Source organism: Phyllobates terribilis, unplaced genomic scaffold, assembly GCF_046119375.1.
Source record: "Phyllobates terribilis strain yellow unplaced genomic scaffold, ASM4611937v1 Scaffold_4__5_contigs__length_816908805, whole genome shotgun sequence".
Classification (NCBI taxonomy): domain Eukaryota; kingdom Metazoa; phylum Chordata; class Amphibia; order Anura; family Dendrobatidae; genus Phyllobates; species Phyllobates terribilis.
Window position 1 is genome coordinate 362,715,257 of NW_027362764.1, and position 16,719 is coordinate 362,731,975.

The following is a 16,719-nucleotide window of genomic DNA, read 5'->3' on the forward strand; positions in this document are numbered from 1 at the left end:
AGGCACAGATCTGGCCAAGGTTACAAAAGAATTTCTGCATTACTCAAGGTTCCTAAGAGCACAGTGGCCTCAATAATCCTTAAATGGAAGAAGTTTGGCACCACCAGAAGTCTTACTAGACCTGGCCATCCAGCCAAACTGAGCAATCGTGGGAGAAGAGCCTTAGTGTGAGAGGTAAAGAAGAACCCCAAGATCACTGTGGCTGAGCTCCAGAGATGCAGTAGGGAGATGGGAGAAAGTTCCACAAAGTCAACTATCACTGCAGCCCTCCACCAGTCAGGCCTTTATGGCAGAGTGGCCCGACGGAAGCCTCTCCTCAGTGAAAGACATATGAAAGCTCGCTTAGACTTTGCTCAAAAACACATGAAGGACTCCCAGACTGAGAAATAAGATTCTCTGGTCTGATGAGATGAAGATAAAACTTTTTGGTGATAATTCTAAGCGGTATGTGTGGTGAAAATCAAGCACTACTCATCACCTGCCCAATACAATCCCAACAGTGAAACATAGTGGTGGCAGCATCATGTCATGGGGGTGTTTTTCAGCTGCAGGGACAGGACGACTGGTTAGAATTGAAGAAAACATGAATTCGGCCAAGTATAGAGATATCCTGGATGAAAACCTCTTCCAAAGTACTCTGGACCTCAGACTTGGCCAAAGGTTCACCTTCCAACAAGAAAATGACCCTAAGCACACAGCTAAAATAACAAAGGAGTAGGTTCAGAACAACTCTGTGACCATTCTTGACTGGCCCAGCCAGAGCCCTGACCTAAACCCAATTGAGCATCTCTGGAGAGACCTGAAAATGGCTGTCCACCAACGTTCACCATCCAACCTGACGGAACTGGAGAGGATCTGCAAGGAAGAATGGCAGAGGATCCCCAAATCCAGGTGTGAAAAACTTGTTGCAGCATTCCCAAGAAGACTCATGGCTGTACTAGCTCAAAAGGGTGCTTCTACTCAATACTGAGCAAAGGGTCTGAATATTTATGACCATGTGATATTTCAGTTTTTCTTTTTTAATAGATTTGCAAAAATTTCTACATTTCTGTTTTTTTCAGTTAATATGGGGTGCAGAGTGTACTTTAATGAGAAAAAAATGAACTTTTTAGAATTTACCAAATGGCTGCAATGAAACAAAGAGTGAAAACATTTAAAGGGGTCTGAATACTTTTCGCACCCACTGTATCTGCTGTTTGATCCCAGTCCATGGCTCCTGCGCATTGTGGGATTTGTCCCCCAACCAAAGTAGTTTAAGAACAGCCTGCTGTCATTTCCCCCTGGCTGTGGTCAAATTGGTGGTGCAGGTCTTCCTGTGACCGAATGAGGAGGCGGTGGAGGAAGCAGAGTAGGAGGAGGAGGCAACCTGGAGAGGTTAACGTCCAGCAACACTTGGTGGTGGTAGAACATGTGCTACAATGCCTTCCACTTCTGTCCCAGCTGCCACTACATTTACCCAGTGTGCAGTTAGGGAGATGTAACGTTCCTGGTCATTCTTACTGGTCCACATATTGGTGGTTATGTAGACCTTGAAACTGATGGTGTTGCACAGTGCACGCTGGATTTGGTCCGCAACATGTTTGTGCACAGCAGGTATGGCCTGAAAAAGTAGTGGCAGCTGGCAACAATGTACTGTGGGAAGGCCACTGCCATCAGTTTTTTAAAACTGTCCATCTCCACCAGTTGGAAAGGCTAGTAAGTTGGAAATGCGGTCATTCAGGACCAGGGCCTGTGGGTGGCTAGGTGGTATCTCTGCTTTCTCTCGGTGGTGGTGTTGGTGATGCTGTCATATCCTCTTTGCAGGGAGGCAGATGGCCCTGTTGATTGTGAGTGGGAGGAAGAGGCCGAGACTGCAGCAGAAGAGGGGGCAGGAGGAGGCTCAGATCTGTCATACTTTTTAAGGTGTGTTCTCCACTGCACCTCATGCTTAGAATTCAGATGCCTTGTCATACAGGTGGTGATCAGGTTCAGAACATTTATGCCTCGCTGATGGCACACAGTGCAAACCACCTGGCACTTGTTGGCAGCACATTCTCTGAAGAAATGCCATGCCAGGGAGATCTTTTGAGCTTTCCTTGGTGTGTTTATTTCAGCAGTGAGCTAGTCAGTAGCAGCCGACATACTGGCTAGGGGTTGCCCGCTGTGCCTTTTTCACCTTGCTCTCCCTTTTGCTGTGCTGCTGTGGCAGCATGTCCACCTCCTCTTCCTCAAAACTGTACACATCACTAGGATGGCCTTCACTCCATGTGGGGTCTAGGACCTCATCATCCCCTGCATCATCTTCCACCAACTCCTCAAGCCAGCCCTTCTTGCTGGTCTGCACACTGCAGAATGACGCTGCAGTTGCAACGGAGTTTCATCATCATCTGACATGTCCAGAATGATCACGTCCACTCCCTGCATCAGCTACACCTCCACCACCATCAGCAGCTACACCAACACCACCACGGCCAATGTCCATGTCCCCTTTTGGTTGCTCTCCTCATTTTTAGAAGCCGTTTTTATAAACACCATTAGCAAAAAGATGGCGGAAGAGTAAATTTATTTATTTGCAAGAGTACTGAAAAACACAGTGGTGCTGAAAAATTATTTATTGGGCCTAGAAATGTCAACGAGACAACTGATGACAGTTTATCATTTGCAAAACTACTAGAAAACACAGAGGTCCTGAAAAATTATTTCTTTGGCCTACAAATGGCAACTAGATGGCTGATGCCAATTATTTCTCAGACTACTAGAAAACACACAGCGGCTTAAAGGACAGTGCTCCCACAGGCAGGGGGTGCTGAGTACATACAGCTGCTTTTAGCACAGTACTCCCACATGTATGGCGTGCAGAGTATACTCAGCGTTTTTTTGTGGAGTGCGCAGTCAGAATCTGTCCCTCGCTACAGCTGCATCCTATCCCTACACTAATGAGAGCATAATGGCAGCAGCACTCATGATCGAGCCTTTCAACAAGCTTTATTAGACTGGCGAACCCAAATAGGTAACCGGATGTACAGTAAAAAGTCAGTATTCGGGGTTCGCTTATGGGCTCTATTTGTCCGCTATGGATTCCAAATGTTCCCGTTCGCACAGTGCTCACAAGACTCAAAGGAAAAACGCCATCTTAGATCAGGGCAATGGGAGGGTGTTCCCATGCCTCCTAGCTTTTGACAGCTCTTACTCTCATTCCACTCTATTGAGTTAAAATGATGGATCTTCTGTTTTATCTAAATTGCACCCCAGAACTCTGTATCTATTTGGAGTGATCTCCTTTGAATTTATATATGCACTCTACGCTTTTTTTCTGGCAATGTGCCCTGATCTAAGATGGTGTTTTTCCTTTGAGTCTTGTGAGCACTGTGCTGCCCTTTACGCATGCGCAGTCGCTGATATCTAATATGGCACCGATATTTCCGGCTGCTGGAGCGCAGGTGCACTCCAAAAGATATATACAATATGGCGCCGGCTCTTCCGGTTGGTGGAGCACAAATGCTTTCCAAAAGTGATATATGCCTTCCTGACATGCGCATTAGCATTAATATAGACGCCGAGTTATGGCGCGATCTACAGTACAGACCAAAAGTTTGGACACACCTTCTCATTTAAAGATTTTTCTGTATTTTCATGACTATGACAATTGTACATTCACACTGAAGGCATCAAAACTATGAATTAACACATGTGGAATTATATACTTAACAAAAAAGTGTGAAACAACTGAAAATATGTCTTATATTCTAGGTTCCTCAAAGTAGCCACCTTTTGCTTTGATGACTGCTTTGCACACTCTTGGCATTCTCTTGATGAGCTTCAAGAGGTAGTCACCAGAAATGGTCTTCCAACAATCTTGAAGGAGTTCCCAGAGATGCTTAGCACTTGTTGGCCCTTTTGCCTTCACTCTGCGGTCCAGCTTACCCCAAACCATCTCGATTGGGTTCAGGTCTGGTGACTGATAAGGCCAGGTCATCTGGCATAGCACCCCATCACTCTCCTTCTTGGTCAAATAGCCCTTACACAGTCTGGAGATGTGTTTGGGGTCATTGTCCTGTTGAAAAATAATTGATGGTCCAACTAAACGCAAACCGGATGGAATAGCATGCCGCTGCAAGATGCTGTTGTAGCCATGCTGGTTCAGTATGCCTTCAATTTTGAATAAATAGCCAACAGTGTCACCAGCAAAGCACCCCCACACCATCACACCTCCTCCTCCATGCTTCACGGTGGGAACCAGGCATGTAGAGTCCATCCGTTCACCTTTTCTGCGTCGCACAAAGACATGGTGGTTGGAACCAAAGATCTCAAATTTGGACTCATCAGACCAAAGCACAGATTTCCACTGGTCTAATGTCCATTCCTTGTGTTCTTTAGCCCAAACAAGTCTTTTCTGCTTGTTGCCTGTCCTTAGCAGTGGTTTCCTAGCAGCTATTTTACCATGAAGGCCTGCTGCACAAAGTCTCCTCTCAACAGTTGTTGAAGAGATGTGTCTGCTGCTAGAGCTCTGTGTGGCATTGACCTGGTCTCTAATCTGAGCTGCTGTTAGCCTGCGATTTCTGAGGCTGGTGACTCGGATAAACTTATCCTCAGAAGCAGAGGTGAGTCTTGGTCTTCCTTTCCTGGGGCGATCCTCATGTGAGCCAGTTTCTTTGTAGCGCTTGATGGTTTTTGCAACTGCACTTGGGGACACTTTCAAAGTTTTCCCAATTTTTCAGACTGACTGACCTTCATTTCTTAAAGTAATGATGGCCACTTGTTTTTCTTTACTTAGCTACTTTTTTCTTGCCATAATACAAATTCTAACAGTCTATTCAGTAGGACTATCAGCTGTGTATCCACCAGACTTCTGCACAACATAACTGATGGTCCCAACCCCATTTATAAGGCAAGAAATCCCACTTATTAAACCTGACAGGGCACACCTGTGAAGTGAAAACCATTTCCGGTGACTACCTCTTAAAGCTCATCAAGAGAATGCTCAAAAAAATAAAGGGAACACTCAAATACAAATAACACATCCTGGCTCTAAATGAATGAAATATTCTCATTGAATACTTTGTTGTGTACAAAGTGGAATGTGCTGACAACAAAATCACACAAAAATCATCAATGGGAATCAAATTTATTAACCAATGGAGGCCTGGATTTGGAGTCACCCCCAAAATTAAAGTGGAAAAACACACTACAGGCTGATCCAACTTTTGATTTAATGTCCTTAAAACAAGACAAAATGAGGCTCAGTATTGTGTGTGGCCTCCACGTACCTGTATGACCTCCCTACAATGCCTGGGCATGCTCCTGATGAGGTTGCGGATGGTCTCCTGTGGGATCTCCTCCCAGACCTGGACTAAAGCATCCGCCAACTCCTGGACAGTCTGTGGTGCAACGTGACATTGGTGGATGGAGCGAGACATGATGTCCCAGATGTGCTCAATCGGATTCAGGTCTGGGGAACAGGCGGAACAGTCCATATCTTCAATGCCTTCATCTTGCAGGAACTGCTGACACACTCCAGCCACATGAGGTCTGGCATTGTCCTGCATTAGGAGGAACCCAGGGCCAACTGCACCAGCATATGGTCTCACAAGGGGTCTGAGGATCTCATCTCGGTACCTATTGGCAGTCAGGCTACCTCTGGCGAGCACATGGAGGGCTGCGCGGCCCTCCAAAGAAATGCCACCCCACACCATTACTTACCCACTGCCAAACCGGCCATGCTGCAGGATGTTGCTGGCAGCAGATCGCTCTCCACGGCATCTCCAGACTCTGTCACGTCTGTCACATGTGCTCAGTGTGAACCTGCATCTATCTGTGAAGAGCACAGGGCGCCAGTGGCAACTTTGCCAATCCTGGTGTTCTGTGGCAAATGCCAAGCGTCCTGCACGGTGTTTGGCTGTGAGCACAACCCCCATCTGTGGATGTCATGCCCTCATACCACCCTCATGGAGTAGGTTTCTAACAGTTTGTGCAAACACATGCACATATGTGGCCTGCTGGAGGTCATTTTGCAGGGCTCTGGCAGTGCTCCTCCTGTTCCTCCTTGCAGAAAGGCAGAGGTAGCGGTCCTGCTGCTGGGTTGTTGCCCTCCTACGGCCCCCTCCATGTCTCCTGGTGTACTGGCCTGTTTCCTGGTAGCGCCTCCAGCCTCTGGACACTACGCTGACAGACACAGCAAACCTTCTTGCCACAGCTCGCATTGATGTGCCATCCTGGATGAACTGCACTACCTGAGCAACTTCTGTGGGTTGTAGAGTCCGTCTCCTGCTACCACGAGTGTGAAAGCACAACCGACATTCAAAAGTGACCAAAACATCAGCCTGAAAGCATTGGTACTTAGATGTGGTCTGTGGTCCCCACCTGCAGAACCACTCATTTATTGAGGGTGTCTTGATAATTGCCAATAATTTCCATCTATTGTCTATTCCATTTGCACAACAGCATGTGAAATTGATGGTCAATCAGTGTTGCTTCCTAAGTGGACAGTTTGATTTCACAGAAGTTTGATTTACTTGGAGTTATATTCTGTTGTTTGTGTTCCCTTTATTTTTTTGAGCAGTGTATGTAGAGCTGTGCATATAGCATGTCATTGTGTATATAGTGCATATTCTGGACTCCATACTATAAATTATATAAACGGGCATAGCTTCAGACTGTATACTATATACAGACCGCTCTACACTATATATTATATTATAGTATATAAAGGAATATGGACTAGTATATAATGTGGAGCTGTTCATGTAATTGCAGAATATATTGTAGAGCTGTGTATACTGGTTGTAATTCTCAGTATATGTACTCATTCTGTACAGTGGCTTGTAAAAGTGTGGACACCCGTGGTCAAAATTATCGCTATTGTGAACAGTTAAGCAAGTTGAAGAAATGATCTCTAAAGGGACATATATATATATATATACACACACACACACACACACACACACACACAGTGGGTACGGAAAGTAATCAGACCCCTTTAAATTTTTCACTCTTTTTTTTCATTGCAGCCATTTCATAAATTCTAAAAAGTTCATTTTTTTCTCATTAAAGTACACTCTGCACCCCATCTTGACTGAAAAGCAAATGTAGAAATTTTTGCAAATTTATTAAAAAAGAAAAACTGAAATATCACATGGTCATAAGTATTCAGACCCTTTGCTCAGTATTGAGTAGAAGCACCCTTTTGAGCTAGTACAGCCATGAGTCGTCTTGGGAATGATGCAACAAGTTTTTCACACCTGGATTTGGGGATCCTCTGCCATTCTTCCTTTTAGATCCTCTCCAGCTCCGTCACGTTGGTGGACAGCCATTTTCAGGTCTCTCCAGAGATGCTCAATTGGGTTTAGGTCAGGGCTGTGGCTGGGCCAGTCAAGAATGGTCACCGGGTTGTTCTGAAGCCACTCATTTGTTATTTTAGCTGTGTGCTTAGGGTCATTGTCTTGTTGGAAGGTGAAACTTCTGCCAAGTCTGAGGTCCAGAGCACTCTGGAAGAGGTCTTCATCCAGGATATCTCTGTACTTCCTTCAATTGCAACCAGTCATCCTAAATCTTAAAGGGGTCTGTACCCACTATGTATGTGCGATGTATGTATGTATGTGTATATATATATATATATGTATATGTATATGTGTATATGTATATATATATATATATTGTAGCATCTGCGTCCCTGCCTCCTGCTAGGCAGAGACGCCGTTCCCCTCACCTCCCTGCTCCGTCCTCCCGCGCTGCTGGCAGCGCTCGCTGCTTCCCGGGCACTGTGCTTAGGGCGCGCGCTCCCTCTCTCTTAAAGGGGCCGCGCGCGCTGTCCTAAGGAGTCACCGGCCAATTGCCGGTGGAGCTCTCATATATGTCACCTCCTCCAAAATGGAGGTGCCCGAGCAAAGTTGTTGCAAGCCTTTCACCTCTGCTTCAGCCCTCAGGTCCCGTTGCCAGTCTGTTTTCCAGCTCTGTCTACCTGCTTGCATTCCCTGCGGTCCGACAGTCTGTCTACCAGCATCCGCCAGTCTGTCTATGGACCAGTCCGCCTCTAGATCAGGAGATACCTGCCTGATACCTACCGTCACTTGCCGTGACCACCTGCCAGCCAGCCGAGAGACTCTTACCCGCTCACCTGGGAGCGCTCACCTGCTATCCGCCTGCTAGCCTACCTGGAGGCTCTGTCATCACTTGTCGTGACCACCTGCCAGCCAGCCGAGAGACTCTTACCCGCTCACCTGGGAGCGCTCACCTGCTATCCGCCTGCTAGCCTACCTGGAGGCTCTGCCGTCACTTGCCGTGACCACCTGCCAGCCAGCCGAGAGACTCTTACCTGCTCACCTGGGAGCGCTCACCTACTACCCGCCTGCTAGTCTACCTGGAGGCTTTGCCGTCACTTGCCGTGATCACCTGTCTATCTAGAGACTTTCTCCGTCACTTGCCGTGACCACCTGCCCTTCTACCCAGAGACTGTTCCTGTCACTTGCCGTGTCTACCTGCCCGCCTTCCCTGGGAGCCACCCGCTTCCTTACAAGGACTGCCCCTTTGTATAGTAGCTCAGAGGTTCCACCTCCCAGACCAGTTACAGTTTGCTCGGGCCATGGAACCCGGTGGCACCCAAGCTCCCTCGCTCTCGGACCTTTGCCATGAACTATCCTGTCAGAGGTCCCAACAGGAGTCCATCCTGAGCCACCTGCGTAGTGTTAACTCCCGCCTGGACACACTGACTACCTCTTCGGGACCTGCTTCCAGTCACACGACTCCTACCCCGGCAGCGTCGCTGCCCATCAATACCATGGCATCCCTTCCTGGTCCCCGCCTTTCCGCCCCGCCTCGTTTTAGTGGAGATCCCGGTCAGGCACGGGGCTTCATTAACCAGTGCACCCTGCACTTCCAACTTTTGGCACACCAGTTTTCCACCGACCGAGCCAAAGTGGCCTTCATCATGTCCCATCTCACTGGGGAGGCGCTGGCTTGGCTAAATCCTCTATGGGAGAGAGGAGTCCCCCTGGTGTCCAACCTGCCAGTCTTTCTCACGGCCTTCCGGAAAGTCTTCGACGAACCAGGAAGAAAGACCTCATCCGCCTCATCTCTGCTTCGCCTCCGTCAAGGGAGTCTCACCGTGGGCCAATATGCCATACGGTTCCGTACCCTTGCTTCTGAGCTTGCCTGGGATAACGACGCCCTAGTGTCCGTCTTCTGGGAGGGTCTATCCGGTCGTATTAAAGATGAACTTGCCGGTCGAGACATTCTTACCACTCTCGACGACTTAATAACACTTGCCACCCGGATTGACATCCGGTTCCAGGAGCGTACCAAAGAGGTCACCCGTGAGAGGAGGTTTCCTCGCCTTGCTCCTACCTTCCAGAATCCCGTCACTTCCTCTGTTACTCCCCAGGCGCACTCACCCGAGCCTATGCAGGTCGACCAGACCAAGATGGTCAAAACCCGTCAAGAATCACGCCGTGCCGAGGGGAGCTGCTTCTACTGTGGCAGTAAGGAGCACCGGATCCATTCCTGCCCGGAGAGGTCGGGAAACGCCTGTGTCTAGGATCGCTCAGAGAGGTCGTCCTAGACAAGAATAAACCCTCTCCATCTCTGATGCTGTCGGTCTCTATCATCTGCAGGGAGAACCGTTACTTCGAACTAGCTCTACTTGATTCTGGAGCTGCCGGAAATCTCATTTCTCAGTCCCTGGTAGAGAAATACCGCATTCCCACCAAACCTCTAGCTGAACCCTTATCTGTTACCTCCGTGGATGGGGTCTCTTACCGCATACCATCCAACTTATCACCGAACCCATAACTCTGCAGGTGGGAATGCTGCACTCTGAGAGCATCTTCTTCCATGTTCTACCTGGACTTTCTCATGCCCTTTTGCTTGGCCTACCTTGGCTCCAGAGACATGCACCCATGCTTGATTGGCAGACTGGAGAAGTCCTTCGCTGGGGACAGGACTGCCATAAGACTTGTTTAGTTCCCGTTAGTCTTGCCCGTCCTTCTCCTCCCCCAGCCAATCTACCCGGCCTGCCGGTACCCTATTGGTCTTATGTTGATGTCTTTAATAAAAAAGAAGCAGATACATTACCTCCTCATAGACCATACGATTGCCCTATCGACTTGGTACCTGGCGCTACTCCGCCCCGAGGGCGTATCTATCCTTTGTCCGCTGCTGAGACCCGGTCCATGTCTGAATATATCGAGGAGAACCTGGCCCGGGGATTTATCCGGAAATCTACCTCCCCGACGGGAGCAGGTTTCTTCTTCGTTAAAAAGGACGGCTCGCTCCGTCCCTGCATAGACTATAGAGGCCTTAACCAGGTCACGGTGAAGAATAAATACCCCCTTCCGCTCATTTCTGAATTATTTGATCGTCTGAGGGGTGCTAGAATCTTCACCAAGCTGGATCTCCGTGGGGCCTATAACCTGGTTCGTATCCATCAGGGGGATGAATGGAAGACTGCATTCAACAACCGGGATGGCCACTATGAATACCTCGTAATGCCCTTCGGTCTCTGTAATGCTCCCGCCGTCTTTCAAGAGTTGGTCAATGATATCTTCCGTGACCTTCTCTACTCCTGCGTGGTGGTATACCTGGACGACATCTTGGTCTTCTCTCCGGATCTCCAGACACACCGGAGGGACGTTCGTCAGGTCCTGCTCAGGCTCAGGCAGAACCACCTCTATGCAAAATTTGAGAAGTGCCTCTTTGAACAGACCTCGCTTCCATTTCTGGGCTACATCATCTCTCAGACCGGTCTACGAATGGATCCTGAGAAACGTTCTGCCATCCAGAAGTGGCCCCGACCGGAGGGGTTGAAGGCTATCCAGCGGTTCCTGGGCTTCGCCAACTACTACCGCCTCTTCATTCCGCACTTCTCTTCCCGGACTGCCCCTATCTCTGCGCTCACCCGTAAGGGCACTAATCCCAAAGAATGGCCGCCCGAGGCAGAGGAGGCCTTCCTGTCTTTGAAACAAGCTTTCTCTTCCACTCCTGTGCTGCACCGTCCGGACAGCAACAAACAATTCTTCTTAGAAGTAGACGCTTCCTCCTCCGGAGCCGGAGCGGTGCTCACCCAAAAGTCGTCTTCCGGAAGAATGGTAACCTGCGGTTTCTTCTCCAAACTCTTCTCCTCATCTGAGCACAATTATTCTATAGGAGACCGAGAATTGTTAGCCATTAAGTTGGCACTGGAGGAGTGGCGTTACCTGCTCGAGGGGTCTCTTCACCCGGTAATAATCTACACGGATCACAAAAACTTGGCTTATCTCCAGAGTGCCCAAAGACTTAACCCGCGCCAAGCCCGGTGGTCCTTGTTCTTCGCCCGCTTTGATTTCATTCTTCATTTTCGCCTGGCAGACAAAAATATCAAAGCTGTTGCCTTGTCCCGGTCCTTTTTGTTCTCCGATCTAGAGGAGGAGCCAAAGCACATCATCGACCCCGCCAAGGTAATACAGGTGGCTCCCGTGGATCTAAATCGTCTCCCACCCGGTAAGACGTTCGTAGCAGTACCTGATCGTGAGAAGGTTCTACACTGGGGACATTCGTCTAAGCTAGCTGGCCATGCTGGCCAGAAAAAGACCCTCCTGCTTATTACCCGGCATTATTGGTGGCCTACCCTGCACAAGGACGTAATAAACTGTCTCAGCCTGTGCGTCCTGCGCTCGCAACAAGGTTCCTAGACATCTGCCAGCCGGCCGCCTTTTGCCTCTTCCCATACCTGCTGCCCCGTGGCAGCATATAGCCATGGACTTTATAACGGATCTCCCTGTTTCTGCTGGTTGTACGGTCATGTGGGTGGTCACTGACCGCTTCTCTAAGATGGCTCACTTCATTCCCCTGCCGGGTCTTCCGTCTGCATTTGAGTTGGCTAAAGACTTTATCCATCATATTTTCCGTCTCCATAGTCTCCCTCTCCACATCGTGTCCAACCAAGGAGTTCAGTTCACCTCTCGCTTCTGGAGAGCCATGTGTAAACTGCTGGGGGTCACCTTGGACTTCTCCTCTGCTTATCACCCAGAGTCCAATGGTCAAGTAGAGCGGATTAACCAAATCTTAACCAGTTACCTCCGGCACTTTAATGCCCACCATTCCGACTGGGTGGATCTTTTACCGTGGGCCGAATTTTCCTATAATAATCACGAGAGCGAGTCTTCCTCCAAATCCCCGTTTTTTATTGTCTACGGTCAACATCCTCGGATCCCGTTTCCCGTCTCCACCTCGGTGGATAATCCGTCCGCGGAATCTCTTGTTAGCGAATTCTCCTCCATTTGGGAAAGTACCAGGTCCGCACTTCTTCAGTCCTCCGAGCGGATGAAGAAACAGGCTGACAAAAGACGTCTGGATCCACCACAATTCCGTCCTGGAGATAAGGTCTGGCTCTCGTCCAAATATGTCCGGCTCAAGATTCCTTCCTACAAGTTAGGGCCTCGGTTCATCGGTCCACTGGAAGTTATCAAACAAATCAACCCGGTGGCCTATAAATTGAAACTCCCGGCCAACTTGCGGACCCCTAACTCCTTCCATGTGTCTCTCCTCAAACCTGTGGTACTTAACTCTTTTTCCAAGTCTACAGGTATGCCTCCTGCTCCGGTTTCCGCTGAGGACGAGTTTGAGGTAGAGAGCATTCTGGCCACCAAAAGGGTAAGAGGAAAGACCTTTTTTCTAGTGGACTGGAAGGGGTTTGGTCCTGAGGAGAGAACGTGGGAGCCCCGGGAGAATATCCATGCCCCGCTCATCCTAGATAAATTTCTCTCTGGCCTAAAAAAGGGGGGGCCTAAAGGGGGGGTACTGTAGCATCGGCGTCACTGCCTCCTGCTAGGCAGAGACGCCGTTCCCCTCACCTCCCTGCTCCGTCCTCGGCGTCCTCCTCCCGCGCTGCTGGCAGCGCTCGCTGCTTCCCGGGCACTGTTTTTAGGGCGCGTGCGCTCCCTCTCTCTTAAAGGGGCCGCGCGCGCCGTCCTAAGGAATCCCCGGCCAATTGCCGGTGGAGCTCCCATATATAAGGCACCTCCTCCAAAATGGAGGTGCCCGAGCAAAGTTGTTGCAAGCCTATCTCCTCTGCTTCAGCCCTCAGGTCCCGTTGCCAGTCTGTTTTCCAGCTCTGTCTACCTGCTTGCATTCCCTGCGGTCCGACAGTCTGTCTACCAGCATCCGCCAGTCTGTCTATGGACCAGTCCGCCTGTGGATCAGGAGATACCTGCCTGATACCTGCCGTCACTTGCCGTGACCACCTGCCAGCCAGCCGAGAGACTCTTACCCGCTCACCTGGGAGCGCTCACCTGCTATCCGCCTGCTAGCCTACCTGGAGGCTCTGCCGTCACTTGCCGTGACCACCTGCCAGCCAGCCGAGAGACTCTTACCCGCTCACCTGGGAGCGCTCACCTGCTATCTGCCTGCTAGCCTACCTGGAGGCTCTGCCGTCACTTGCCGTGACCACCTGCCAGCCAGCCGAGAGACTCTTACCTGCTCACCTGGGAGCGCTCACCTGCTATCCGCCTGCTAGCCTACCTGGAGGCTCTGCCGTCACTTGCCGTGACCACCTGCCAGCTAGCCGAGAGACTCTTACCCGCTCACCTGGGAGCGCTCACCTGCTACCCGCCTGCTAGCCTACCTGGAGGCTTTGCCGTCACTTGCCGTGACCACCTGTCTGTCTAGAGACTCTTACCCTGCTGTCACTTGCTGTGACCACCCGCCTGTCAAGAGACTTTCCCCGTCACTTGCCGTGACCACCTGCCCTTCTACCCAGAGACTGTTCCTGTCACTTGCCGTGTCTACCTGCCCGCCTTCCCTGGGAGCCACCCGCTTCCTTACAAGGACTGCCCCTTTGTATAGTAGCTCAGAGGTTCTACCTCCCAGACCCGTTATATATATATATATATATATATATATATATATATATATATATATATATATATATATATATATATATATATATATATATATATATATATATATATATATATATATATATATATATAGTTAGTCTTTTTTTTACACTTTAAAAATTATAAAAAGGAAAATGGGCCAATGCAAAAGTTTGGACACCTTTGGAGATTTGTGTGCTCAGATAACTTTGACCAAGGTTTCAGACCTTAATTAGCCTGTTAGGGTTATGGCTTATTCACTATCATTGTTAGGAAAGGCCAAGTGATGCAAGTTTCCCAGGTTTATAAAAACCCAGCCTCCTCAAACCTTGTGCCAAAAAACAGCAGTCATGGGTTCTTCTAACCAGCTGCCTAGCTCTCAGAAAATGAAAATTGTAGAGGCTCACAAAGCCTGAGAACGCTATAATAAGATAGCAAAGCATTTTCAAGTTGCCCTTTCCTCAGTTCGAAATGTAATTAAGAAATGGCAGTTATCAGGAACAGTGGTGGTCAAGATAAGGTCTAGAAGACCAAGCAAATTTTCAGTGAAAGCTGCTTGTAGGATCGCTAGAGAGGCAAATCAGAACCCCCGCTTGACTGCAAAAGACCTTCAGAAAAATTTAGCAGACTCTGGAGTTGTGGTACATTGTTCTACTGTTCAGAGACACCTGCACAAATATGGCCTTCATTTAAGAGTCATCAGAAGAAAACTCTCCTATGTCCTCATCATAAAATTCAGCATCAGAAGTTTGCAAAAGAACATCCAAACAAGCCTGATGCATTTTGGAAACAAGTCATGTGGACCGATGAGGTTAAAATAAAACTCTTTGGCCATAATGGTCAAAGGTAAGTGTGGAGGAAAAAAGGGCACAGAATTTCAGGAAAAAAACATCTCACCAATCATTAAGCATGGGCATAGCAACCGAGAACATTTCACGGGTAGAGGGAAGAATGGATTCAATGAATTTTCAACAAATTCTTGATGAAAAAATAACACCATCTGTAAAAAAAAAAAAAAAAAAAAAGCTGAAGTTGAAAAGAGGATGGTTTCTACAAATGGATAATGATCCTAAACATACATCAAAATCTGCAAGAAACTTCTTCAAAAGACGCAAGATGAAAGTTTTACAAAGGCCCTCATAGTCTCCTGATCTGAACATAATTGATAATCTATGGCTAGACCTCAAAATAGCAGTGAGTGCAAGACTACCCAAGAATCTCGCAGAGGGAGTGTCAGTCAAGGCCGGGAGCACAGGTACAGCCGCCACTCTGTATACTCAGAGCGATGACTGAAACCGCGTTGCACCCGCCCCCATGACTGAAACCGAATGCTGGAGAATAAAGTTAATTTTCTCTCTGCTGCATTTGGCTGCATGCGGGTGCTAGGCAGCATAATAATGCTATTAACCTGCAGATTAACCGCATATTTTCAGGTTAACAGCGTTATTTCTGGTGATAGGCTACCTTTAAAGCCTTCCCAGTGGATTTACAAACTTCTACCCTGCACTGGATTACTCCTGATATTCCCTGGGACATCTGGACTCCATTTTTGATTACAAAGGACGAAAAATGAGCTTGGATCCACTTCAAAACAAGCCTCCCCGTGAAAAGAGCCGAGTCATATCAAGTCCTCAGTTGTAAAGATCCCATCTTTAACTAAAACAGCTTCTACCTCTTGTGACATCAGACCCCACAAGATCCACTAACCCACCTGAAGCGTAGTCTTGCTCCGTGGATCAGTTGAGTGCCATGACCTCTAACAGGAAAAAAGACTGACACCCCTCAAAGGAGCTACAAGGGTTAATTGGAGACACAGATGACAGTTGCAGCATTAGTAAAATCTCACTACCACAGCGCAGATCAGTTGACACCGAGCCTGGTTATTTGCTGCTCTGGGAAGCCTCAACTGTCACTCAAGGGAAAGTGATGCGCACCCTGGGCCTGTGGGGAACCCGGAAGCGGGCCTTTTTAGGATGAATGCTGGGGGTTGTAGTCCTCGTGGCGATGACCCGGTCCGTGCCCAGGGTGGTCAAATCAGAGGCAGGGTTATTGGTATGATGATAGTCCGACTACGCCACCCGTGGATTGCGGTCAGTGGGGACCGCCGCTGCAAGGCAGACCGCTGAGGCCGGTGTTATGTGTGCAGCTAAGAATGGGATGACTCCCCACTGGAGGAGTACAGCCTCAGGGCAGTTAGTGTGAATGATGGGAGTGATGGTGCACGAGCGCAGCAGGAATAACTCCGAGTCCGTGCAGTGCAGTTCAGGGTCTTTACTGGTGTTATAAGGCAGACCCTCCCGGGAGTACTGGTTAGCAGTAGGGGCCTGGTCAGTCTGTGAGCAAGTAGGATCTCCCCTGGCCAGGTGGAGTTGTAGGCCTCCCCGTCTATCTGCACTCTTTCCTGGCTACCTTGCTGTATGCAAGTAGAAGTAGCCCACGTCCCTGAGTATACCGTGTGGTGCTCACCCGTATGGCCGGTGACTTGGGGCCTTCTGTTAGCCTCCGCTCCACGACGGCGGTGCTGGTCCCTTGCTTGTGACCGTGCCTCCGGGCTTCTATGGCCAGAGGACCTGGAATCCCCTGCCGGTTGGATTCTGCTGCTGGACCTGGATGTCCCCACAGCTTCGGACTCCGTGTCCGGTATTAGTGTCTCCAGCCAGGGCGAGCTATCTGGCTTCCAGCCCCTGGCTCTCACTCCTGCTCCTACAGAGCTCCTGATTTTTCCTTTCCCTGTGTCTGCTGTCCTCCAGACCAGACTGCGTCTCTGTCTGGGGCTCTCTCTCCTAATTCCGCCCCAGACCCAGTTTATAAGGGCAGATTCCTCCCCTCCCAGGTCTGGGCGGGTGGTGTTGCATGCTTAGGGCTCCTGACCAGAGAAACCTCCCACTTGCTCTCA

The 16,719-nt window shown here is 49.1% G+C and overlaps 1 protein-coding gene across 7 annotated transcripts in view; it reads left to right on the forward strand.

The window, feature by feature from the left end:
- LOC141265403 (collagen alpha-2(VI) chain-like) overlaps positions 1-16,719 on the forward strand; it is a 704,763-nt gene that overhangs the window by 667,032 nt on the left and 21,012 nt on the right. The window contains exon 29 of one of the 7 annotated variants that reach the window (XM_073678450.1): positions 1,804-1,902. The exons of the other annotated variants lie outside the window; for them this stretch is intronic. Coding sequence (XP_073534551.1) covers positions 1,804-1,901 — 98 coding nt within the window. The 3' untranslated portion in view covers position 1,902. The remainder of the gene's footprint in view (positions 1-1,803; positions 1,903-16,719) is intronic. 7 annotated transcript variants of the gene reach the window in all.